This window comes from Acartia tonsa, chromosome 1 (genome assembly GCF_053477335.1).
Source record: "Acartia tonsa isolate MP-2025a chromosome 1, ASM5347733v1, whole genome shotgun sequence".
In the NCBI taxonomy this organism is placed as follows: Eukaryota; Metazoa; Arthropoda; class Copepoda; order Calanoida; family Acartiidae; genus Acartia; species Acartia tonsa.
The window spans coordinates 36,106,493-36,133,214 of record NC_137260.1 but is presented as its reverse complement, the minus strand read 5'-3'; the positions used below and the strand labels follow the sequence as shown (position 1 = coordinate 36,133,214).

General features: G+C 30.6%; 3 protein-coding genes across 3 annotated transcripts in view; all 3 read right to left on the bottom strand.

Annotated features, from left to right (window-relative positions):
• Positions 1-17,267, bottom strand: Ctu2 (Cytosolic thiouridylase subunit 2). Its single transcript, XM_080159568.1, has 14 exons — positions 17,190-17,267; positions 14,630-14,674; positions 12,694-12,764; positions 12,148-12,236; positions 11,827-11,933; positions 11,241-11,312; positions 9,785-9,830; positions 8,518-8,598; positions 2,295-2,342; positions 1,894-2,113; positions 1,642-1,754; positions 1,181-1,313; positions 598-725; positions 1-239 (listed from the first exon to the last, which is right to left on the bottom strand). Exons 1-14 carry the CDS (start codon positions 17,255-17,257, stop codon positions 42-44), a joined length of 1,419 nt encoding a protein of 472 aa, XP_080015694.1. The 5' UTR covers positions 17,258-17,267; the 3' UTR covers positions 1-41.
• Positions 17,257-22,687, bottom strand: Naxe (NAD(P)HX epimerase). The gene is made up of 10 exons (XM_080159595.1): positions 22,627-22,687; positions 22,199-22,355; positions 21,793-21,841; positions 21,565-21,635; positions 21,009-21,105; positions 19,412-19,471; positions 19,226-19,279; positions 18,808-18,938; positions 18,453-18,590; positions 17,257-18,225 (listed from the first exon to the last, which is right to left on the bottom strand). The coding sequence occupies exons 2-10, from the start codon at positions 22,344-22,346 to the stop codon at positions 18,137-18,139; spliced, it is 837 nt and encodes a 278-aa protein (XP_080015721.1). The 5' UTR covers positions 22,347-22,355; positions 22,627-22,687; the 3' UTR covers positions 17,257-18,136.
• LOC145318247 (queuosine 5'-phosphate N-glycosylase/hydrolase) overlaps positions 22,638-26,722 on the bottom strand; it is a 6,121-nt gene continuing 2,036 nt past the window's right edge. Inside the window, exons 6-11 of the mRNA XM_080159574.1 lie at positions 26,034-26,168; positions 25,634-25,700; positions 25,074-25,167; positions 23,404-23,481; positions 23,225-23,319; positions 22,638-22,882 (exon numbers count right to left, since the gene is read on the bottom strand). Of these exons, the coding sequence (XP_080015700.1) occupies positions 22,794-22,882; positions 23,225-23,319; positions 23,404-23,481; positions 25,074-25,167; positions 25,634-25,700; positions 26,034-26,168 (558 nt within the window). The 3' untranslated portion in view covers positions 22,638-22,793. The remainder of the gene's footprint in view (positions 22,883-23,224; positions 23,320-23,403; positions 23,482-25,073; positions 25,168-25,633; positions 25,701-26,033; positions 26,169-26,722) is intronic.

The following is a 26,722-nucleotide window of genomic DNA, read 5'->3' as shown; positions in this document are numbered from 1 at the left end:
TCTGAAAAAAATAAAAATAATAGAATTTCTATCTTTAAATATCACAGAAGAAAGTCTTGAATTTCGTTTTTCATCGCGCTACGATTTTTTGCGTATTGGACTTGTTGATGAAAATTAGCGGGTAGTTTGTTGACATCCCTGAAACTGCTGATTGTCCGCATACAAGCGTAGCAGACAGAGGTCAATACGTCAGCTTTGGTCAGCGGTTTTACATTGCTGGTCTTGCAGGAACCATCTCCCTACATGATTATATATTTAAAGAACGGTTATGTCAAATAGTTGATAAAAGAGGCATTTAAAATATCAATTGTTTGAAGTTTAAGATATAGCTTTAACAAATTGGTTTAATAATATATTATTAAAGATATTACATTTTTGTTAATGTTCCAAATTGCAACATATTTATTCTTACTTAAATATTTTCTTTAAGTAAAAACCAACTTTTTCTATTTTAGCAGACAAATTGGCATTGATTCTTTTTGATTGCGAAATGTTTGTTAATATCTCTTGTTGTTGGGATTGGGAGAGAGGGGGGGGGGGGGGGTTGTCCTCATATTTTTAAAAATATATCAAACTGTATTTAAAGGTTTAGTATACCTGTCCACAACATTCTGACTCAGCAGTATTATCCTTGGTACTGCTACATCCTGTTTTCTTATCTTCAAGGCTGAGGCTGGTTATGTCCAATATGTCCAGGTTCATGCTGGTTAACTGATTGTCAGTATCTAAAAATAATTAAATAGGTATAACTCGGGGAGGGATGGGACATTTGGCTGTTTATTTCAATATTCTTCAACATTTTATATCAACGTTTTCTTATTTGATGACATAACAACTTTGGGGAGGACTTTTTTTTAATTTTTGCTTGGTTGGTTCATTAGGCTCAGTGTCCAAACGTTTCATCCACTAGTTGGAATCTACTGAAAGGGTAATTTTCTGTAACATCATTAGGGATGTACATGAATTTATCGGCCGCTGTCTTATCAATTTAGATCCCTGGGTAAGACTTAAGAAGATTTAAAAGAAGCACAGACTAAAACTACTCGAAGACATTTTATGAAGATTGATTGAATTAAAATAACATATAAATCGGACCAGCTATTTCTGAGATCTTGTGAATTAGACAAAAAATCATTATGGATGATAAATACCTACATAAAAATTTTAAATCATAAATTACCTAAAGTTTTTCCTTTTCCTGAAACAATAGTTGACCACATGGTGGCCTGGAGGGCATTATGTTCTTCAGCAGATGTATCCACGCCTCCAGAACACAATATACACTTTGTTACATTAGTTCTATCTTCTTGAATCTGTAAAATATTCAAATCTTTAAAGGAACAGAGATATTGCACCTAACATTAACAGTTATGACTCAAATTTTTCTATGTTAATTTCTTTGTTTATTTCTACGCCTAAGCCCCTACTTGCCACTAGGGGCACTTAAGGTGTGTAATCGCTTCCCCCCCCCCCCCTATCCTTTTCAATTTTTGTTTAAAAAGTGACATCTATCTACGACCGTAATTGAAAAATCAAATGATTTATTTAAAATGCTAATCAAAGTTTAACTCATGTTTTAAATTAGGTACTTTTAACAACAAAAGTTTTAAAAATACATGTTTTTGTTGATGTGTGCGCTACCTGAAGTTTATCACTAGTTTTGAATACAGTGCTAAGAGTGGCAGGAAAATCATTGTGTAGCCCAACAAGAAAATCTTCAGTTAATTTACGAATACTGAACAAACTATCTTGACCTGAAAATTATAAGTTGAAAGGTATATCATACATTAATTTTGCTACATTTAGACTACTAAACAAACGCACATAAGTAATAGAAGTTTTATAGGACAGGTTCAGTATGTTAAATAGTGATACTAAAAATGTATTGTTCACCTGTTCCTAAAACTGGATCTGTAAAGGATATAAGCCTATGATATTGTGCATACAGAGCCAACTCTTTCCCAGGTACATCACGTAATGGCCGCAGTACCATGACGTCATCATTACGCAAGTCTCTAAAGCCACTCTCATTGGCCAAGTTCCCTCCTTTGCCCAATGACACGCCAGCTAATAGGTCGATAGAGATTTTTGTTGCGTTTTCCCCGGTAAATACCTAAATCAATATCAATATTTCATAAAGAAAGGTTTTTTTCTGAATGTAAATCTTTTTACGTGTTATTAAAAATATTCTTAGAATTTTTCTATTTTTTAATGGTTTGTCTATGACTCTATACAGTATACATTTATTTGCTTATGTTATAATTGCAAAGTTGAATAATCTGAAATGGTTTTACCTTTGCCGCGTTCAACATTTTTGCACCCTGAACAATTGCTTCGCGTCTAAAGTCAATTATCCATTGAATTCTCTTCATAAACTAATTGATATGTTAGTATAATGGGGATTAAATAGAGTAGCAATAAAAGGAAGTTTTTAATCTAAAACATCGATGGGTGTTGGTGTTTGTAAGATCAAAAAACCGATGCCAAAATCATGTCTTTGTGTTATATAAAATTATTGAGAAGATATTATTTTTATCAAATCTGTATTGATGTCTGTTTTTCCTTATCATTTTACATACTAAATGATTCCCCTAAAATCTTAATTTTTGTGTATCTTTGAAAAATATTAAGGGTTTGAACCTTGACTAATTTAACCCCTCTTTTAACCACTTCAAAACGATAATGTCTTAATAATTTAACAAATTAACACATTGAATTGCAAATGCATTAATAATTTGCCACTCTAAGTTAAAATATTCTCCGTTAACTTCTGGTGAAAGTTAAATTAGAGTAAATATATTGTGAGTTGTGAAATGCATTACAGAGTACATTTCCACACCATTAGTCAATCATTATTGCCATAAAATTATCACTTTTTATTTGCAATAGAAAAATGTGCCACCATTACAATAAAATGGAATTATGGGTGGCTAATTCTGCTCTTTTTAAAAAATAAAGAAAATTTGTTATGACTTGTAAGCAAAATTGTACAAATTATAAAAGCATCTCTACATTTGATGATTGCCCGTCCATTTCTAATTTTTATTACTGACAAAACATGAAAATATATATACATATAATAAATGGTTAAAATGGATAAAAAAAATATCTATGTTCCAGGCAAAATATGATGCAACTGCAAACTTTTTCAGCAGCCTTATCTTTTGGCAAATTTTTACTAGATATAAGAAAAAACAAAGAAAGATTTCTTTTTGTGAAAAGTACAATCACTCAGATTTGGTTGGTTTAAATCTATCTTATTTGATGTTATTGTGAAATATCAGGAATAAATGATAGGTTAATGAGAGAACAAACATTCCATCCCATTAATTTACAAATCAAACTACTATGTTTAATTTTGTGGAAAAGAATTGTTTATCCTCCACTTACTTATCCCTGTATCCCTGATGAGAAGTAAATACTTTGTTGTGTTTTACAAGAACAAATACAATTTCACAAATATTTGTCTCAATGAAAAAATTTGAAATATTTTAGGTATTTGAAACAATGAAGGGTCAATACTATTGTGTAACAAGAAATTGTGTAAATAAATTGCCTGGTAACTAATTATGAACTAAACTGTGATCTCTAGATATTTACTTTATAGTACAAAACAAAAAGCTACAGAACAATTTATTACATTTATTAATACCTAGATAGGCCGGGATTCCCCTTCAATTTTAAGTAACATCCAACAAACAACCAACCCTTTGATTGCACGATCTTTGAATGAGAAGCTCTAACTGTGCATGGTAATGAGTTGCGCCTCTTTATGAGCTAATACATTCTCCCCTTTTCTACCTATTAACGTCGCTTAACTGACATAGCAGCAGTAGGAACCATTTATAACATCTTTAGTTATGGCGCGGTGTCGAGCCGAGATTCGAACTTAACGCCTCCTCGACGACGATACGTGTAAAGCCATGGTTGCGTGTTTAAAACCATTAAAAGTTTTACTTTTTTATTTTGTAACGCCAATCTACCTTCTCCCTATTTTAGGATAAGAAGAAGATGATTTATATATTAATGACGACAACAAGAGGGATATGTTAATTGAAGATAAATAAGAAGATTAATAAGAAGAATGCTGGATATGAAGTCATATAGATCTAATTTCTGTGATGTTATCATGCTGTCTATGTCAATGTGCAATCCAATAAGAATACTAATGGTCTGATGTGTTTCAGAGTGGATCAAGCTTGTAATGCCCCAAGAAAGGTGAGCACCATTCTTTACGTGGTGGCAGCGAGGTCGAGCCCCGGAACCCCGAGGAGACGCTACCTGGAGTGATCAATCAGTGATATAAACATTCCTTTTTATCTATCCTTATCGGATTTTTATCTTTTATCTCATTTTAAAAACATTTTATTTATTTTATTCATTGGAAAATTTTCCTCTACACCCCCCGGATTATGGTTTCATTCATGTTGTTAATAATACTGATGAAGTTTTCACTTTAAAAAAAGCAAATAACAAGATTACAGCTCGTACATTAGATTCTGCCTCTAATCCTGAAAACAAATGTCTTCTTTCAAATGTCTCTATGCCAATTGTCCAAAATGATAATTATAAAAACGTCCAAATTAATTGTACCAATATTGATAAACAAGTCGTGGATTATGTCAAGTCTGTCAATGAAAAATTTAAAGATGTTTTTAATGATGATTTGCAGCAAGGTTATAATATGAAATTTGGTCGCCACGTCTGTTCTCTGAACTGGGCCAATGACACAAGACCACCTGCAAATAAGGTACACAATATAAATTATGACCACAGCACTAAAGTCCTACTTCAACAGGTCATTGATGAATTTACACAATCTGAGGTCTTAGGCATCCCTCAAGATCATAATATTCATATTCAGCATGTTAGTCCTGTTTTTTTAGTCCGTAAGCAAAGAGCAAAAAATAAGCCAAAAAATGAATTGACCTCTAGGGATGTAAGAATGGTAGTAAACTTTGGAAATATTAATGAACACCTTAAAAATATTCCCACCCCCATCACAAAACCTAAAGACATTTTTACACACCTAGGACGTTGGAAATATGTTATTTCTATGGATTTATTTCAGGGATTTTTCCAAAATCATATCAACCCAAATGATAGCCAATGGCTAGGTATCAGCTCTCCATTTGGTGGACTCAGATTCATGAAAAGAAGCGGCCAAGGACTCTTGGGACAATCAGAAGAACTGGATGAACTACTTTCTAAGGTATTATGTAATGAAATGAAGCTAGGAATTGTCGCCAGAATTGCAGATGATATTTTTGTGGGAGGAGCGACCCCTTTAGAAACAGCTCAAAATTATGAAAATGTCCTTGAAAAACTTCATGCAGCCAATTTAAAAGTCTCTGCTGATAAAACAAAAATTTTCCTTGAATCCATGGATGTCTTAGGTTGGGTGTGGAAACATGGTGGTTTCATTTCTCCATCCCCCCATAGGGTCAATTCACTTAAAAACACATGCCACAATGATATTACATGTGTTAAAGACATGCGCTCTTGGATAGGACTATTTAAAACTTTATTACCTGCCACTAAGAATCTAACTATGCTATTAGACCCGTTTGACAAAGCCGTTGCTGACAAACAGTCTAAAGAACCCATTCAATGGGACGAATCCTTAAAAATTAGTTTTAACAAAGCAAAGGAAGCCATTGATTCCATTCAAACATTGTATTTGCCACATCCAAATGACCAACTAATGATTGTCGTTGATGCAGCTAAAGCCAAACCAGGTCTAGGCCACATTCTTTATGCAATTAAAAATAATCATAAATTGCCTGTCTCATTTCACTCAACAAAATTGAGTGAAAATCATTCTAAGTGGCACAGCTGTGAACTTGAAGCTTTGGCCTTTGCTACGGCCATAACAGCTGAATATAATATTCTTAAGGAAAGCACTAAACCCATCCTGATCACCCCTGACAGCAAAGCAGTCGCAGATGCTGTAAATTTGATTAAAAAAGGCAAACACAGCTCCAGCCCTAGAATACAAGCTCTTATTACCAATGTTAATAGGCTTCCATTAATTGTACAATTAGCAAATGGTAAAAATAACCTAAACAATTGTGCAGATTTCCAATCAAGAAATCCTTCAACTTGCCTTGTAGAACATTGCACTATTTGCAATTTTGTAAATGAAATGTCTGAAAATACAATAAACCCACATGCTATCAACGCCATAAATGATCATATGCTTGACAATAAATTGGCCTGGAAAAAAATCCAAGATGAAAGTAAATCTTGCACTCAAGCCAAATTTCATATTACAACTGGCAAAACACCCTCTAAAGTTAGTGGAAAATTACATTCTGAAGTAAGAAGACTTACATCTGTAGCTACTATTAGCAAAGATGGTCTATTGGTAGTTTTGTTCAAACCAACGTCATTTTCATCTAAAACAAATGAACTTATAGTCATACCTTCCTCACATTTACCAGCAGTATTATGGCAAATACATAATTCTTTACATCATCCAACAAAGAGTCAGTTAAAAAGTCAATTTGAAAAATCTTTTTACTCTGTTGGTTTACATCCTGAACTTGACAAACTTTACAATGATTGTCATTTTTGTGTAACACAAAAAAAAATACCATCCATTGTTCCACATTATACCAAAGATGACTCAAATGTCCCAGGAGTGAATTTTCATGCTGATATAATCAAAAGACGCACTCAATGTATTCTTACTATAAGAGACAATTTTTCATCATACACAGTTGCCAAAATTGTAAGATCTGAGCAAAGCAAAGACTTAAAATCAGGCATAATTGACCTCCTAACCCCCATTAAATTGGCGGGAAATATTACAGTAAAAGTTGATAATTGTTCTGGATTCAAACCTATTCTTGATGGAAAAGACCAAGATCTCAATAAATTAGGCATTCTTGTTATTGCAACAGATGTATTCAATATCAACGCTAATTCTGTCGTTGATCGTGCTTGTCAAGAACTAGAGCAAGAATTAGTAAGATTAGAGCCTGATGGCCGACAAATTAGTAACACAACTTTACAAATAGCAGTTCAGCTATTAAATAGCAAACTTAGGAGAAATGGAAAAATTAGTGCATTTGAAATTTATTTTAATAGAGATCTCAAATCTGGCGACAATTTAAACTTGAATTATCAGAAAATTAAAGACCAACAAACAGCCAGCAGAGAATACCACAATATCAAACACAATGATAAAGTCAAACTGCCTATAATTACTCCTCTAAAAACAGGCGACATTGTAACTGTTAAGACTCATAAGCATGACAAGCATAAAGCCAAAGATATTTACATGGTAACATCTGAAAACAAAGATAATGTGAAAATCCAAAGGGTGATCCACTCATTTAACAGTAACCCATCTATTAGATCTAAAACCTACACAACTTCCAGAGACAGATTACATGTTGTAAAAAGTAATCTTCAATACAACCTCAGACCAAGAAAAAATATTCTGAAAACCTCAACAGAATGGAATCCTATTCGTGAATATAAAGATTCTGATGATGAAGATAATTATGTTGTTCCACCTGTTACAGTTTCTAAGACTTCATCATCATCATATCCTACATCCACATTGACACAATATCAACCAGAAATCATTCATGATTCCTCGGCAAATGATGATAACCTAGTTCCAACACATACCACAGAAACTGCCGACGAACGTCCTCAACTTTATCAACAACTTGATAATTGGTTAAACAATCAAAGACTTCAAGCAGCACAACAATTAACAGCATTAAATCAATCTGTAAATGAACATTCAGACTCAGACAGTCCCTCAGAAACAGATGCTACAGACAAACGTTCCATTATCAAAGCCAGAGCTAAACAGAGAATAGCAGCCACTTATCATAAAAACATTCCTCAAGTAGATGGTCATGTAACCGATAATTCAAATCCACCATCTGTTGTACCTTCTGCTGCTACTTCTGTAAATCCTACTCCTGATACCAGTCCGGTTAAACCAGTCATACCGCCAGCTTTTTTGGATCAGCTTAGAGAATGTCATTCTTCACTTGAATGGGATTATCAAGACGTGGACGTTCTTGAAAATGCAGCTGATCTTGATGATGTTTTTGATCTGCCCTATGCTGACGTGGATTTCATGGCGCGTCATGCCTCCATTTAACCTCCTGTTCTCACTTCAAAGAGGGGGGACGCCAATCTACCTTCTCCCTATTTTAGGATAAGAAGAAGATGATTTATATATTAATGACGACAACAAGAGGGATATGTTAATTGAAGATAAATAAGAAGATTAATAAGAAGAATGCTGGATATGAAGTCATATAGATCTAATTTCTGTGATGTTATCATGCTGTCTATGTCAATGTGCAATCCAATAAGAATACTAATGGTCTGATGTGTTTCAGAGTGGATCAAGCTTGTAATGCCCCAAGAAAGGTGAGCACCATTCTTTACGTAATCATAAGATATAGATTTTTAGTTTTATTAATATAGAATGTAATCATCCTTGTTGAAAATAAAACCTAAGAGATTGAATTCAATATAATTCCTGATGTTATTAACAAATTCTTGTCTCGCTGAAGCTTCCTTTATATTCTGAATTGCTTCGTATAACTCGTTGGATTTCACAGTCTAAAAAATTTTACATTCTGATTTCAATTTTTTCACGAGTTACAGTTTTTATTTATCAAAAGGGAAATAGGGACACTGCACTGTAAATTATATTAGTATACTAAGTTTAATCATCACGTTTTTCCATTGATTGTTTTTAGTAGCGAAGCTACTCTATAATTCGAAATGTCCGTCCGTCCGTTCGTCCGTCTGTCCGTCCGTCCGTGTAAGACAGAATGGGGAAACGTGATTTTCTCGGCTCCTATTAAAGATAGACAGCTGAAATTTTTTGACAACATTCCCATTATTAAGGAGCACAAATAACTATAAAACATCAAGGGCGGTCGGACCCCTTTTTAGCAGGTTTTAGGCTATTTTTGTATGTTTCACATTTTTCTCCATATCTTCAGTGTTTATGGTCCGATTTTCAAAATTTTTTCAATTATTGATATCAAAATTAAATTTCCTGTCGTTTACAGAAAATAACCATGACGGCCACACTGCCATTTTGCAGGTTTTATGCTATTTTTGTATTTTTCACATTTCCACCATATCTTCAGTGTTTATGGTCCAATTTTCAAAAATTTTTCAGTTATAGATATGAGAATTAAATTTCCCGTCGTTTAAAGAAAACATCCATGACGGCCAGACTGCCTTTTTGCAGGTTTTAGGCTATTTTTGTATTTATCACATTTTTCTCCATATCTTCAGTGTTTATGGTCCGATTTTCAAAATTTTTTCAGTTATAGATATCAAAATTAAATTTCCCGTCGTTTAAAGAAAACAACCATAGCGGTCAGACTGCCTTTTATCAGGTTTTTGGCTATTTTTATATGTTTTAAATATTTCCCCATATATTTGGTGTTTTTGGTCCAATTTTCAAACTTTTTTGGGATAAATACACTTTAAATCTACTTTTACGTATTTCCATCCACGATTTTTTGTGCTTCGCTACTTATGGATGTTGTCATCCTTGTTAAAATATAGGGGACTTTGAATCTTGATTGGCCTTTAAAAATCAGCAATACATAAATTTATTGTCATTTTTTAAATGAGAAATAAAATAAAATTTAGTTCTTACTGAATAAAAGTTTACTCTTCTTTGACAGATTGCTCATGTTGCGCTTAATATGGACAATATCAGCCTTGTTTTTAAAAGATGTTTAAGCTGAAAGTATTAATTCTTGTTTTGGGAAAGCATTAATACCTCAAATTGTAGGCCAAGATCTTCGTCTTGTTTGTATTCAACGACCCTGATAAATATAATATTTGAAAAAACTTAAAATTTACAATTGAAAACTGTCAAATAGGAATGTAACATATGACATAGGGAAGTTTGGGAGGGGGGGGGGGGGGGGTAGAAGGATTAATCTCGAATAGGTTGATTTATTTAGAGCAAACTTCAGACTTAGGCTTCTTAGTTTCTTAGAAATTTAAACTCTTGAGTTAAAAGATAACTCCCTATAGCTCTTTCTCCTCCATTTCTAAAAAAGTCCGCCTATTAAAATTGAAAGGTTAATTAATAATTTTTTCCATTCATTCAAAGACACACATAAAAACTTAGAACAGATAGTCACTACCTAGCTAGTTAACAACTTAAAACCGTAAAGAAAATTTTTTATCACAAATCAAAAGCATATTAAACTTTTTTTTTATACACGTATTAGCTTACATATATAGCTCTTTCTCCTCCATTTCTAAAAAAGTCCGCCTATTAAAATTGAAAGGTTAATTAATAATTTTTTTCATTCATTCAAAGACACACATAAAAACTTAGAACAGATAGTCACTACCTAGCTAGTTAACAACTTAAAACCGTAAAGAAAAATTTTTATCACAAATCAAAAGCATATTAAACTTTTTTTTATACACGTATTAGCTTACATATAAATTCTAGCTAGGCCAGGTTTTTAAGATTGGCAATTCAAAACAGTGATAAAGAAAGAATATTAGCACAATCCCTTATTTTGTCAGTACAACATATGTGTATATTTCCTCTTTGTATTGTATTATGTACCAGATATTAGCTTTCAAGATTGCTGGCCTTTGCATAGATGTATTCTTGTTACATTCGTACTTATTCTTGTCATGTGTGGTTAATTTATTAATAAGGTAATAAAGACAAAAAGTGCTTTAGTATAAATGTGCACTGCAAAGGTTAAGACGTTCTTCTTGGGGTTTGACATAAAGTTTTGTAAGTTTCAATTTTACTGTTCTTTTTTTACACCTTTCTGACATAAACACATTAACATGAGCAAAATTAAATTAGCATCCATTTATTCTACAACTTTTAAAGTGGAGTTGGGGGAGGTCCAATTAGAAATAAAAGATTCTATAGTGAAATATTTGCTCAGAATATCCGCAGAAATATTTCATCGTAATGTCCAAAATAAAGGTTTCACAGAATTACACAGATATCTAGGTTAAAAGGATCGTACATTTCAAGTAAATATATTTGTTAAAATAAAAAAGACTTTAGTATTTTGTTAAATATGAATAAAATATGTGAACATATAGCTAGATCATGTATTTGTATTTTGTTTTTGTACCAAAAAAAACACGCAAACGACTAAACTGCCGTTTCACAATTTTCAGTTATGATATAGCCAAAAAAAGACTTTCTTTCAACAATAAACTTGAAAAAGAGTTTCCTTTTAAAATACCTGGTAGGCTGTTCTAGCGCAGAAACATAAACCTTGAATGCAAAGTCTGTAATATAGTTACACTTCTCCCTACAACAAATTATTTATACAATTTATTCACATTTTAAGCGACATTTTTCTTCTACTTTCCTTAATTAAAAGTCAACTTTTTTGCTGCAAACTACTAAGAATCATTGAATCTTTAAAAACAATGTAATGACAGGGTAGCGCATCAGTCAAAAATTAATTGTTTGCTTGATTTTTTTCAATAAAATTATTTACAAATAAAAATAAAAACTAAAAAATTAGCATTACCCGAAATTAAATTTTTTATATAAACAATTAAGACTTATACCTATTGTTTTCATAATTAAATTGAATGTTACTGCGCTAATCAGTAATGCTCTTTTGTTTTAGATAACCAAGAATAACCATCAACTGACTATTAAAGGCCTCGTAAAAGTCAAAGAAACAACAAATGGATAATATATTATTATTAAGTCTTTAGGTAACTTGAAAATGTTGTAAAAGAAATACTATTTAATCTTTCTTATCAACTATTTATAAAATCCAAATAAATCAAAATTTATGGTATAAATGATTCCTAATGTTTTCAAGTCTCTTGGCAGGATCCAGGTTGAAAACAGAACCCTCGTCCACGTGTAAAACTATTGGCTTGAATAACAACTTCTTATGATCACTTTCTATACCAGTCTAAATTAAAATAAAGGATATATATTATATATTGTACAATTTTCTAAATGTAAAAGTCAATTCTTTATTACATAAATGCTTTTAAAAATTTTGGAAAATTAAAATGTCAGTTAATGTTGAAAAGCTAAACTGTTTTCATCAAAGGCTTTCAAAAGCTAGATATCTATTATTTATAGTTATAGAAAATGACTTGTATTAACACTGGAAAGCTTACCTTTAGTAAATGTACAAGAGATGTACTAGCAGTACCTCCACTATAAGCTACACACACCAACTCTCCTGGTCTCATAGCTTTGTTTTTTCCTAAAGAAAAAAATCAGTTTTCAGATTATTCTTTTTCCTATATTGAAGTACTTTCGAAATGGTTTTACCTATCCTAAATAAAATAGGTTTTTGGGTCAGACCTGATATATTTATATGATAATTTTATGTTAGAATTATTTCAAAATGACGGTGCGGTATTTTTTGAAAACTTTTTATTTCTTTTGAACTGATGACATCATCCTACATTTCATGACGAAATTGTAGCAAATTAATATATCAGGAAACTTTAAACTAAGTGTTTTTTATTAATTAATTTATATCAGAGGTAATATTATATGAAGTATAAATTAATCAAAAACATATTCATGATAATATTCTACAAGGATTTCAGAAAATTATTAGCTAACTTCTTAATGATGTAGCATTACTTAATGCCAGATTAGCCAACACATAAAACATGTATACTGTATAGTAGCTGCGCTATTAAAGTTGTTACCTAACGTAGATCTAAATTTATGATGTACAGCTGTAAGAAAACAGGTTTTGCAGTATGTATCATTCCCTCTGGAGACAGTAACGCAAAATTGCACCAATATCATTTTTTTTACTTCAGACATGAAGGGTTAATTAAATGCTGTTATAGTTCCGTTAAAAATAGTGGATATTTTAGAACTAAGCATAACAAAAAAAGATAGCGTCTAATTAAATGGTTAATTTTAAATAAGTAAAAAGGCAATTGGCTAAATGGATGTATAATTATAGAATCTAATATGATTTTCTTATTGTATTATAAATAAATGTTTTAGAGAAGAAATTAAATAGTAAAGAAGCGACTTAAATAAAAAAGGAAAATAAGTTATCTCTTAATCCCTGATTTTTCTTTCACTTTCATGCGTAGTTATGGATCAAATGCGATAGTAAATGAAATGCAACTTACACTAATAATAAAAGTAAATACAATAAATTTAAGCTTTAAAATAATTTTATATTATAGGTAAATGGTAGATAACAGTATTATATTAAATACCAAAATTGAGAAATATATGGCTGGAGAGTTTAATAATACTTGTTAACTGAACTTGATCCAGAGAATGTTTTTATGACATGATTTTGCAGAACCCATTCACATGCCTTGCTAGGTGCTCTTACGTGATCTCATATAGGAATTCAAGGTTTATGGAAAATAAAATAAATTATCAATGGAGTAGCCAATCTATAACTATGAGTTTACATCCGTTCGTGCGTAGTCTGCTTGACGGATGGATAGCTCTGTTTGTTTATAAACACAAGTTAGGCACTTTAGCAGAAATACCTAGAGGAACAAAAGCAAATCTAATACTCTATTTTGACATTATTAACGTCCTTTTAATCCCTTCTGCTTTGAGGGTAATGGCAAGTCTCAGTAGGGCCCAAGTAGAAATATTTAAAAATAGGCTATATATTAGATTAATTTGTGCTTTCATTCTCCTTCCCACCGACCATTCCCCCAAATAAATTCCAATTTCCAAAATATTTACCTACTTTCATTTTTTAACATACATGACTTACTTTTTTACATTTAAATGTACATTATGACAACTTTTCTTCCCGTTGGTAAACCTCAATGACTTCCAGGTTATTTCTAAAGGAAATAAATAAAAATGTTTAGGATTAGTTTAGGATGAGTTTGTGAAAGTGTTACCATGCTTTATACAGTGGAGGTTTTGGAATGTCTTATCTAATGAAGTGAACAAATTATTTATTTTAGTTAGATAACATTCATTAGATTTTTATAAATGTTTTATAATCTTACACTTTGTGTGAAACCTAGAAGATTTTTTTTTCAGATTATATAACTCTACCTATGAATATTTATTGTTCTCCTTACTCTCCTTATAATTTTCTAAAAATTCTAAAAACAGAAAAATCTAAATCTCAACTTAATAGAGAAAATTGGGAGTCGTTACTTTTACAAGGCTGATATCAATAAATTTTGCTCTCTACTATATATTAATCATTTCAAGATTGCCACTATTGTGGAAAGATAGTGTGTGAAAATGAATAGCTGAGAAGGATCAAGGTTGCAACTAATAGAGTTAATTAATTAGAAGATTTTTGTAGTATTCTGCACATCCCTTATAAATTTTTATAGCTTTCAAATGCCTTCAATTCTTAATCATGGAATAATGCATTTCTTAAAATCAGAGATTAATACCTACATTTTTTTAGCAAAATTATTAGTAAAATTTCAATGACGGGTTTCGAGATCATTTAATGGTTCAAACTCAAATCACCAAGGTGGGAATTATGATCTGTTTCATGTAGCAATACTATAGCATTATAGAAAGATTATATTAACAGAATGAAGGATCCTAGGCTTTAAAGAACACACTTTGCAAGTTTTTTGAAATCTTCTATTGTTAAAATCTGATGTTGCAATTGTGGGTTCCCTGAGATTCACGCAGGGAGGATTTTCCTTGCACTTTTTGCAAATCTGTCACAATAAAACCTTAATTCATTTATCTGAGCGTGTCACTAAAGAGGATCCTGCATAGCTAGCCAACCAAAGAAACGGATAAGGCACCCCAAGAAAATTTTTTTTTGCCTCCAACCTATTCATAAATGTTCAATACTTTTTTTCAATATTTTATTTTGCAATAGCATGAAAAGATTGTTTAATATTAAAGATAAAATAATAGAAATATGAGAGAAGAAGACTAATGTATAGTAAAGAACTTGGTCATAATGACAAAGGAACTATTAGATGGTTTCTTTATTAAGAAATTGTAACAGTTGAAACCTTATTAGAATCAGCTAAAATCTTTTTGTTAAAAAAGAATAAAAAAACAGGTAAGGTAGAAACTTAAACAGTTTTAAAAATCATTTATTCTTTTAAAAAGTTTTAATCGCCGCACGTTTATTCAGAACCAAAACTAGTTTAATAGATTTCTTTAGTAATTAAAGTATTAATAACCATTACAAATAATATTGTACATTTTTTTTTTTTACACTGCATATGAGAAAATTATTTTAGATTCCAACATTATCTTTAAAAAAAAGGAATCGAATATTTGTTAATTAAGAACTGATATGTAATATTTGAATAAGTGTACGCTAACCAGATTCTTTAATTAAAAGAAGATATTTAAAGAAAATTAAATAGGGTTGAGCATGGTATGTCTTTTAAGATCTCGTCAACATATAAAATAATAATTAATGCTCAATTTTCAGGAAGTGTTTATATCGGCTTGTAGTTTTTTTTTCATATTAGAAGATATCAGTTCATACAATATATAAACCTACAAAAGAAAAAAACAATCAAGTATCATATGCCATATTTTTTCAATCTTTCATATTAGGGTTACTTTCATCCACCTTTTTAGCGAATCCTCTAAAAACTTGGAATTGTGACAATTAATTTCAAAATTAAAATTGCACTTATAAAAAATGGAAATGGAGTAGACTCGTTTTTTTATTATTTAGTTGTTTCCCTATTTTTTTAAAAAATCTATTAAAAATTAAGGAGTAGTGTCACTAGCATCAATCTCTCACTAAATTTGAAAACTATTGAAACGAATTGATCTATGGGTTTTAATTAAGAAATTCGACCGTTTATAGCCGACTTTTTTATTGGGAAGAAATTGAAAAAATAAGGCCTTTCATACCAAAATGTGTACAGTTTCTACCCAATAGCAGGTCTGCCGAGTTCTCCCGGGATATTTTTATTGGTGGAGCCTGAATACCTCTCTTTCTTAGTACCTTTATTGATAAAATATCAATTTTGAACAACGGAAAAACAAAATTTGTATCTAGATAAAGTAGTTTTTCCTCTAATCAAGTTTCATTCCTCTGTTTTTTAAAGCAATTCTTTTTCTATCCCCAAAATTATCTCAATCAGGTAGGTAAGTATAATCTTTGTATGCTTATTTTTTGAAAAATTAAAACTATTTCCCTGGTCAAAAGTATCATGCATAACACCCCCCAAAGCTTTATCCCCTCTCCATTTTATACCCAACTAACCCCAGGGAAATGGAACATGAACCATGAAAATTATTATTTTGCCTGTCAAATGCGATCTTTCATTGGACAAAAAAGTTTAGTTTTTACTTTTTACAAGTAACAAAAATAACATATTACAAAATGTATTTTTGTGAATTACTCAAAAAATTGAAGCAAACTATTTTTTCTCCAGTATCAAAGTCCCTGTCCCTGACAACCCCCTTACCCCGCCTTGCATATTCTCCTCCGAGTATAAATGTATACTTCCTGAAAGGCATGAGAAGAGTTACAGGGTTGAAAGGATAGGTATTACCATAATTTAAATTTAGTGATCAGGATTACATAAAAAATACAAATTATAGACATAATTTAATACAGTTTTAACATAGTATGTACCTACTCCAAAAAATAAAAGCTTTTACCAAATATAATATTATAAAAAAAGATGTGAAATTGAAATGACTGTTATAGGTAAACTTAGTACACTAATTCTAAAAGGGCCTAGGTACTTTACTTTTCTATACAAAAATAACAATTAAAACAAAACTTATGTGCACTAACCTATCCCATAATCCCTGGTTTAGATGAGATGAAGTGGTTTCTAAACTTTATATTCTTCTAAGCTGAATCTAAATTTCTTTATTCCCATTTCACAAATATTATCTCGTTTTATAAATTTCATCCTTAAAGAAATAATAACTACACGTGCAAGCAAAGACAACAAATTGTAAGTCATCATATTTAACAAGTATATTGTACAATGTATTGTACATGGTAGAAATACTGAGGTTTCAGTCAAGATTTGTAAAACTGTTTTTAAATGGCTTTAAAATTTATCCTAAGCTGCTATGTGATAATGTAATAGTAGAGATAATTTTAGAGCTTTATAAACAGAAAACTTCAAAGTCTTCCAGACAAAGGCGTTGAATTAAAGGGTTGGCTAGCCTGGAAGATTATCCATCCTGTAAGGGTTATCCAGAGTTATCCTTATATAAATGTAGTTAAGGTTCCTGTGGGGTATTCAAATCCAGGGGGGTTTTTATCAACTCTGGCTCCAGCTCACTTTCTGTTAAACTACACATTTTTATTCTGCAATTGGGTAAATTTTTCTTTGATTTAACTCTAAAATCTCTAATTAGGTAGTTTCTATGTATTATTTATATGCCTAAAATCTATTGGTATTAATTTCTATATATTCTCTATATAAATAATTTAATTTTCTAGTGCTTTAATAAAAGTGCAATTAAGGTATAATAAAATTTTGGTCCCATATTTTTTTATATTCGATTATCATACTATGAAATAAGTTTATACATTTTAAATCATAAAAATAAATTATCTCCAATATAGTTTAAGTTATAAAAAATAAAATATTTAATTGAAATACAACAACTAAGTTAAGGTTTATAATTAATAATAAAAGGATGAAAAATATTTGATTTAAAACATTTCAATGTTTGAGTTAACTATCACAGCATTTAATGGTGTATATTTTAACAATTCTAGACATTATTATCTAAGATAAAATGAATAACATTTGGAAGAACAAATACAATTCTCTAAAGGGGTAATTCCACACAGGGTATTTAAAGAGTATAACTACCAGACGTTAAACAAGGTTGCTCTTAAAATCTCTTGAAATATCTGGCCTTTGGGAAAAAATTAAATTTTAAAATCCTTATTGTGGAACTCCCTTATTCATAATAGAAACATGTACATTATGATGTAAATATTTTAACATTTTTGATTGTCTTAAGCTTTTTTAATTTGATGCACATTTCTAACTAAAATCTCTGCATTGTATCTATCTATGGCTATCTAGGCTTATTAGTTATCTATAACCTATCTACCAAGTTCTCTATAACATTCAATATTAATTTCATGAGCTTCATATTAATTAAATTCCTTCATAAAGCTGCTAGAATCTACATCTGAACATTCTTATTTTTAATTTCAATGATTTACAGCTTAACACAGGTCTCTCTTCCAGGGTAAGTTGGTAAATCCAGACAGTACTTGGCTGCCATTCTTCTGGGTACAAATCTTCCTCCTAAATTTCAAAAGCAATTTTAACATCTAAATACTATTGAAGGAAATAACTTTGTATATCTTTAACATTCAGAAGGCCAATGGGTATAAATAAAAAAAATCGAATTCAAATATTTTTTTAAGACATGATAATGAATTATACAGAATGATCAATAAGGGAAATGATGCTTTATAGAACAAAAATTAAAACAACTATATTATGTAAGGATATGTAATAAATTATCTTACCCAAGTAATGGTGTTTGCCAGTGAAAAATTCAGCACACTTCTTGGGAGCAGTTAATGAGATGAGGAGATCAGGTTTGAGGCAAGGAGTTTCAGCTTCACCATCAACATTTTCGATAGGACCAGTCTCTACATCCCAACCTTTTTTGTTGAAAATATATGTTTCAGTAAGTAATAAAAGTATTGATAATAACGAGAATTCTAACAATTAGATAACAAGAACTTAATAATCTTTTTATTGGTTTAATAATTGTCTCCTATATCTACTTGTATCTCATTTACAAGGCTGTACATACAGTCGGAACATGTATTATCATTATATTTTTTTAAATTTAAAAAAAAAAGCTATTCTCTGTACCTGAAGGGATATCCACAGAGGCTATAGGAGTAGAAGTCTGGGACAGGGCAGCCAGAATTGGTAGAAAGTTTTCCCTAACTGGAGGCTTGAAACTGAATCCAAACAAGGCGTCCACAATAACAGAGTAATCCCTAATTGATATTTATTCTTTGATTTCCCAAGTTAGTCATTAAATCTGCCGAAAAGCACTCTTAAAATAACTTTTGAAGATGGGCGAGAAAAAAATCATCAACTTCACAAAAGTTTTTTTTTTAAATCTTCTTTTAGTTAAATAAGCCAGAATTGTTGAAATAAAGAGAATAGGTAATAGAGGAATATTTTGGTCAATTGTTTGGCATGTAAAAATTCTCTAACAGTGAAACATATTAACTTATACATTGACCAAATTTATAAATCTTATTCAAAGACAAAATTTTGCCTGTTTAAAGTTGATAGTGAAGGCATTTCTTCCAAAAAGTAAATATCCATCATTCTAATATCAATTATCAATCAATAAAATATCCAAGTACAAGTATCTTTGCAATTGAACTAACAAAATATAATTAAAGAAATTTTTCACTTTTGACGTATTTAATCATGATCTAAATTTGTGATTGATAATTGCCTGCATTGATTAACTAGATTGTTGTAAAGCTCCTTGTTGGTTCTTTTGGGATAAAATATACTAAAATAGAAAAAATACATTTTGGTTAAGTAGAATAGCTGCCGAAGGCTTCAGTTGAATTTGATAAAAAGGCAAAAAGAAACTATAAACCCATGCACCTAGATTTTATGGTTTTATTTAATTTCATTCTATCTAGGTAATAAATGGAACTTATTATTGGATATGGTAAAATTATGTATTTCAAATATATACCAATAGAACTGTGAGTAAATGACATAACTACAATCAAATCAAAGTTATCCTTATATAAAATTACCAGGATGCCTGCCTTTGTGTATACCGAAGGATCTCTCTAACCACTAAACCGATATGTTTCTATTTTATAGTGAAGCATCTGGGAAGCTTTATAACTAATTAAATTTAGGGGAGGGTATTTAGGGAGAAAAAAATACTAGGTACCTCCCCCCACAAAAAAATTACTTTTTCTTTTGAAAACTAAAATGGTTAGTGGGGGAAGGGTCGACTCACCCTCCCCCTAGAGGCCTCTAAGAACGTAGCCACTAGTTAGATATAAAGAACATACAATAAATAGTATTTACATCCCGCACTTGATGTGCTAATTTCAAACTAATCAAAATTCAAATATGTTAAATCTATGGTAATAAATATTTGTGGTTCACAAGATGAAACCAAACTTTAACAAGGCCTCCGCAAGTAAAACAAAAGAAAATAATTTTCAAATAATCCGCAAAGTTTCTCTCCAAATACATTTCCTGATCAATCAGATTGTGGAATAGTTTGAGGAGAGTTTGTAAATAGTTTGCATGAATATGCCTCGGTGCCAGCAGAGAATAGACTTACATAATAGATAACTTGTTATAGCAATCACGGGGATATTCAATGGGATAATGGCAATTGCTAAATTTAACGTTTAGATGGTTTGTTTGTACCCAAAAAAGTTGTAATTAAAACCTTACTTTAGAATATTGAAAAAAAGTGGCTTTGATAAAATGAATTAACTACGTTTTAATATAGCCCTGTTATCTAATCATAAAATAGAAAGTTTTCTTCCTTTATAATAATTAGCTCTGGAAATTCCTATCCTTTTTAGTAACTTGCTAACATTTGTCATTGATTGAATTCATAATTCATAATGAAAGAAAATTAATTGAGCCCAATTCATGCAAATTAGCATCTTTCTAAACCAGACAAAATTTTCAACTATCCCTAAATTCCTCCACTTGACACCTAAACTAACTCTTATTTTACCATTATCAAACTATTCACAATATAAATATATACAAACAACTATTTTGTAAGTTTTAATTTTAAAAATATTAAAATATATTAGTTATTTATCATATAAACAGCTTTCACCGGATATTAAGATGAAAAATTGCAAGATTAAAACCCAGGCCATCGGCCCATCGGGTTTAACAAAACTAGTATTAATTTTAAGATTTTTTTTCTATTACTCGTGGAAAAATATCTGTAATGCGATATAATACATGATTTTTCAGTATGGCTGAGAAACGGTTCTAATCCAGCGGATATTAATCGGTTTCAAAGCCATACTGAAAATATAATTAAAGTTTACCTTGGATTAAAACCTAGAAGTTGAAGATGCCTGGCAGCCACCAGTCCATCACCTCCATTATTTCCAGGTCCACAGCACACCAGAATATTAGCTGCATCTAAATTATTTAATATTAAGACAATATTAGTTTCCATAAAAACTTTCGACTCTTGAACAAAAAGAGGATATTCATTCTACAATATAGACAAATATAGAACGACTCAAAATTATATTTTGATAATTTTAGATACAATAATTTATATGAAAACAGATAAGTAAAACACTACTATTTGAAGGCCACTGTTTTTGAGTTCGTTAGGCCCATAGAATAATGCGAAATAATCTTAACAATATATTGATTACTTATGAGAGTAACTATATTACGCTGAAGAGCATAAAATACATTTTCTTATGAACTTTAAAATAGGAACTAGAAACAACAAAAGAATACTTAAGTATTTATAGGTAAAACTATTATTTTTTATAATTAATGGAATAAAATGCTATCAAAATAAAGAACTATAAAAAGATAAATAAATTTCAAGTAAATAATATAATTGAAGTATTGTTTTTATACCTGGATAACATTTAGCTATGGCATGGGCACAGGAAAGCCCGGCAAGCTCCATTAATTGGTCTACTGAAAATCTTAATAAATATATAGTTATATTAATATCAATTTAGAGTAAATAAAAAGGAATTTGAAATTAAACATCTATGTAGCTTTTGTTCATAAACTGGTTTTTACTTTTTAATATTTGAAAATGTTGATTTAGGTAATATGTAGGTATAGAATAATTCTTACTTATATTCATTGAAAAGTTCTAGATCAACATTTATTGCTTCTTCTTGTCCTGAAATTTTTATATAAATTGATAATGGAATACATTGATGAAAAGTTCAGTCAAAATTCAAAAATATTCTCTTGTAAATAATAAAAATTCATAAATTGATAAGTGTTTTTATGTAACAATACCAGTTGCTTCGCTTTAGCATATAGGGTAGGTCGTATGGGGTCAAAAAAGACTTTCATAAAGCTTCTCTGAAAAACACAAAAGATTTAGTCGAGCAATTTTTGAGATTTTAAGCTTCAGACAAAAAAATCACTAGGAACTTTATATTAAGACTTCTTTAATTAATAGGATCACCACCAAGAAAGATTGTCGAAAAATTCGTGTTTAAATATCTATAGTAATTGGTAATATTCTTACCTAAAAGCTTTACCATTTTGATTTGTGTAGTAGATATTGTTCTATACTGTATACTGGAAATAGGATCACAGCTGTTTTTAATATTTATAATGGACACACTTGATGAAGAAAGTTTGGACAGTCTTTTTAAAAGCTGGCGAGAAATCATCCAAAGCCTAATTATTATCAAAGTATGACAAATATTCTTCTTTTTAACATTATCTACTATGAAAGGACTCTCAGCTTTAAGTAAAAAAAAACACTCTTCAATAAAACATTTTTAAACTATCTATAAAAGGAAGTGTTGACGGAAAATTGTACATCGTTCATTGGATGAAAATGTTCAAAATTAACGCGATCATTATATCAAAATTTCAGGGAATAATAGTTGTGTAGAGTGTATACTGTATATGACATACAATTTGAACATTTTTCATTTTGTCATTCCTTGTATAAAAAATCTGAAAGATAAAAAATAACAATATTATAATACATAACAAGTTTTAATCTGAAAAGTTAAAAGTCAAGGCACATGTTCATAATGTTATATCACAATCATTAAAATCAACAACAAGTTCACAATTTTAATTTTCATCTTTGGTAGGTAAGTATATTTTTAATAATAGATGCTTCTAACTTTGTGGAAAGGAAATGCCTTCATTTCTTCGGCATATTTTCTTCTATAACCCCACAAATACTGATCAACTAAAGATAAAATAGGTTAGATCAATATCATTTTTACTGTTAACAATAATATTTCTATATAAATTTACATGGATGAGGAAAGATTTATGATTAGTTAGATACACAAACTGATAATTCATTGCATTATCAGGTATAAAATCCACATATATAAAATATAAATAAAGCTTATATATCATTATCAAACCCTGTGGCTTGATTATGGCAGGTGTCCCACTTCAGTAATATAAGAAATTGATAATATCTTATTTTAATTGGTGCTTTAACATCTCACACACTATACTACTAAATCCATTAGGTATTATTTAGAATGAAACCTGATATTTTAAAATAACAATAACCTACCTAGAATACTATTAACAACGGCTTGGCAGTTGTTTTTCTGAAGAAGTTGTTTTATTTTCTCAGTTAACACCTCTACAGCATGAACTGAACATCCTCTAAAAACACATTTTAAAATGCACAATAAAATTACATAGAGAAAGAATTATTAATATAAATATACACAAATTTAATATACCTACCTAATTTCTACTTCATACTTGTGACCATTTGGCATTATTTCATCAGTTTTCAAAAACTCCAATAACTCGTTGTCATACCTTAAATTTAGAAAGAAATAAGTAAACCCCGAACAAACATATTATGCAAATCTGAATTTTCAAAATAGCAGCTTTATTATTCATATAGGATGATTTTACAAAAAATATTAAATGTAGATGCCTCTTTTGGTTACAAAATTCCACTGTTATTTTTTAATTAATCAGCACCAATATAGCACAAGATCTCAAAAACAGCATTTGGGGGTAATACTGGTGAACAAATATATTATGCAAATCCAAAACAAAGCAACGAAAAAAAGGTTTTTTGGCACTTTTATCCTCTTTTAAAGATTGATTATGATAAAATAATATTTTTTTAGGGGATTTATGCATTAATTATTATGAAATATAGTATAAGGTAGAAATTAATGATTTTTCTAAATAAGAAATGATTGAAAAAAATAATTTCGATCCATATCACTTTAGAGGACAGCTGCTGACCCCTAGTCTTATGGGTGAACCTAAATACATGTTAAAGATAAAAATTACCCTGAAAAAGTATACAAAAATGTTTTTTATGTGTTAAAAAAATTCATTTTAAAATCTTGATTTTGAGGATGATGACCTTTCAGATGCTCCTGTTGGTGGTGATGGTGAGCCAAATGTTATCTAAGTACATGCCCATTACAACAACTTGTCTATTAACCTATGTACCATTTTTTGTAGTCATAGCAGCCTCCAATGGAGCCTTCCGACAAGAAATATAACCATCTTCTAAATACTACAGTATTCACCTTATGAATTGAAGTAAATAAAATTGTAATTCTTTTCTTTTTTAATAATGCTGGGCTGGAGGATGCTATAACTACAAAAATTGGATCATAGTTTAATATATAAGTTGTCATCATGGACATGCACTTTGATAACATTTGGCTCATCATCACCACCAATAGGGGCATCTTAAAGGTCATCATCCTCAAAATCAAGATTTTAAAATAGATTTTTTCAACACACCAAAAAACATTTTTGTATAATTTTCAGGGTAATTTCTATCTTTAACATGTATTTAGGTTCATCCATAAGACTGGGGGTCAGCAGCTGTCCTCTAAAGTGATGAGGATCGAATTTATTTTTTTCAATCATTTCTTATTTAGAAAAATCATTAATTTCTACCTTATACTATATTTCATAATAATTAATGCATAAATCCCTTAAAAAAATATTATTTTATCATAATCAATCTTTAAAAGAGGATAAAAGTGCCAAAAAACCTTTTTTTTGTTGCTTTGTTTTGATTTGCATAGTATATTTGTTCACCAGTATTACCCCCAAATGCTGTTTTTGAGATCTTGTGCTATATTGGTGCTGATTAATTAAAAAATAACAGTGGAATTTTGTAACCAAAAGAGGCATCTACATTTCATATTTATTGTAAAATCATCCTAAATGAATAATAAAGCTGCTATTTTGAAAATTCAGATTTGCATAATATGTTTGTTCGGGGTTTACATGAAAAAATAACATAGGTACCTATCTACATAGGTAGTAATATCATTATTATCCCTTAAAAATTGTTATAATGAAAGTCTAGGCTAATTTATTTTCATCTCACTTGCATATATTTTAAATATTTAATAGTTTCAATCACTTACTGGAAGACCCCGTAATGTTGTAGAGACTGAGGCACCCTGTAGTCAGCAAACATTGTCAGTTTATCAATATCAAGGAAACTTCCCTTTCCAGTGCCTTAACATTGCAATTTTTTATTCTTTAATATACATTAGCGACTTCGTCCCCAGCCTCTAGGGGCTTTGCCCCAAGAAAATTTTTTAAAAAAAATGTAGTACATGTGGTGCAGCACCAAATAGTTGGTATCATCTGCATAATCAAAAAAAATTGATTGGGATTATAATGAAATAGATTAAAACCACCACAGGACTAGTAGGTATATTTCATGAAAAGTAGAATCCAATCGGTTCAGTGGTTACCGAGATCTTAAGGGACGGACGGACAGACAGACAGACAGACGGACAGACATCATTCAACTTTGTATTATAGATAATGCTCTTTCATTTAAAGCATGGCCATTGGAAGGCCATCCTACATTTAGGATTGTTTCGTAAACATAATACCTACCTACCTAGTCTTTAAATTGAATACGAATGTCATCCTAGTTTCCATATTTGAGAAAAAAATAATTCCATTTAGTTACCTTCAAAAAGGCACCAAAGATCAGCGACTAGGATCTGAGCTCTTTTATGAATAGATACTGTTCTTCCCTAGAACAAAATATTTTGTTTAGATTATTGTTTCTTTGCATGGATCTTAAGGGATAAGACAATTTTCGGTAAATCGATGTACATATCCAATGATAAGACAACAAATTACCCCTTCAAAAGATTAAAATTAGTGTTTGAAACGTTTGAACTCTCATCTTAATGTGGCTACCAATAAAAATTCACTAAAGTCCCCAAAGTTGTTGAGCCAAAGAATAAGAATATGTTGTTATAAAACTGTATGGGACTGTGTGTTAAACAGCCCATTGTCCCCTCTCTCTCTGGAGAAATGCATGCCATGTAAGGAAAGGTAAACTTGCTAGAACAAGGTTTTACCTGAAATGTAGAAATATCTCTGAAGCAACTAAAATGTTGTAGAACAAGTTGCAGAAGTTTGTCAGCAGAATTATCACATTTATTCATGAGGTTGGTAAACTTTCCATCATACTCGTCACATAATATGCTACCAACCTAAATTGTTTTTCTATATATATATACAGGGAGTAAGGGAGGGAACAATGGATCGAATATTCAATTTTTAGGAGTCTCAGACTTTGGGGACTGGCTTAAAGGGAATGTGCAAGAATTTAGCAGTTTCTGACTGAGTTTGGGGACTTGCGCATGAAATGCCGCTACTCGTTATTTATGTTTTGAATATTGCAGACGGGGAGAAGGGATAAGGGAAGTGGGGGGCAAGGGAAATAAACACTCGTTGTGTTAGTTTGGAATGTAGCAGACGGGGAGAAGGGAGAAGGGAGGTGGGGGCAAGGGGCAAGGGAAATAAACAGAATAAAAAGGGGCAGTCATATTCTTGCTAGCAGCTGGCCGGGTCCAATAATCTTTTAATATAAAAATCACACCAAAAAACCTCAATATATTTCATCAAAAACAAGTTGCGATTTCACTTTACATGACGCTATGGAAATCTATTATTCAATTAACAATCCCTTTATAATTTCCTACAAATTTATTGGATTAAACTGGATTTCAGGCCCTTTCTTTGATAACTCTTATATTGAATTAAT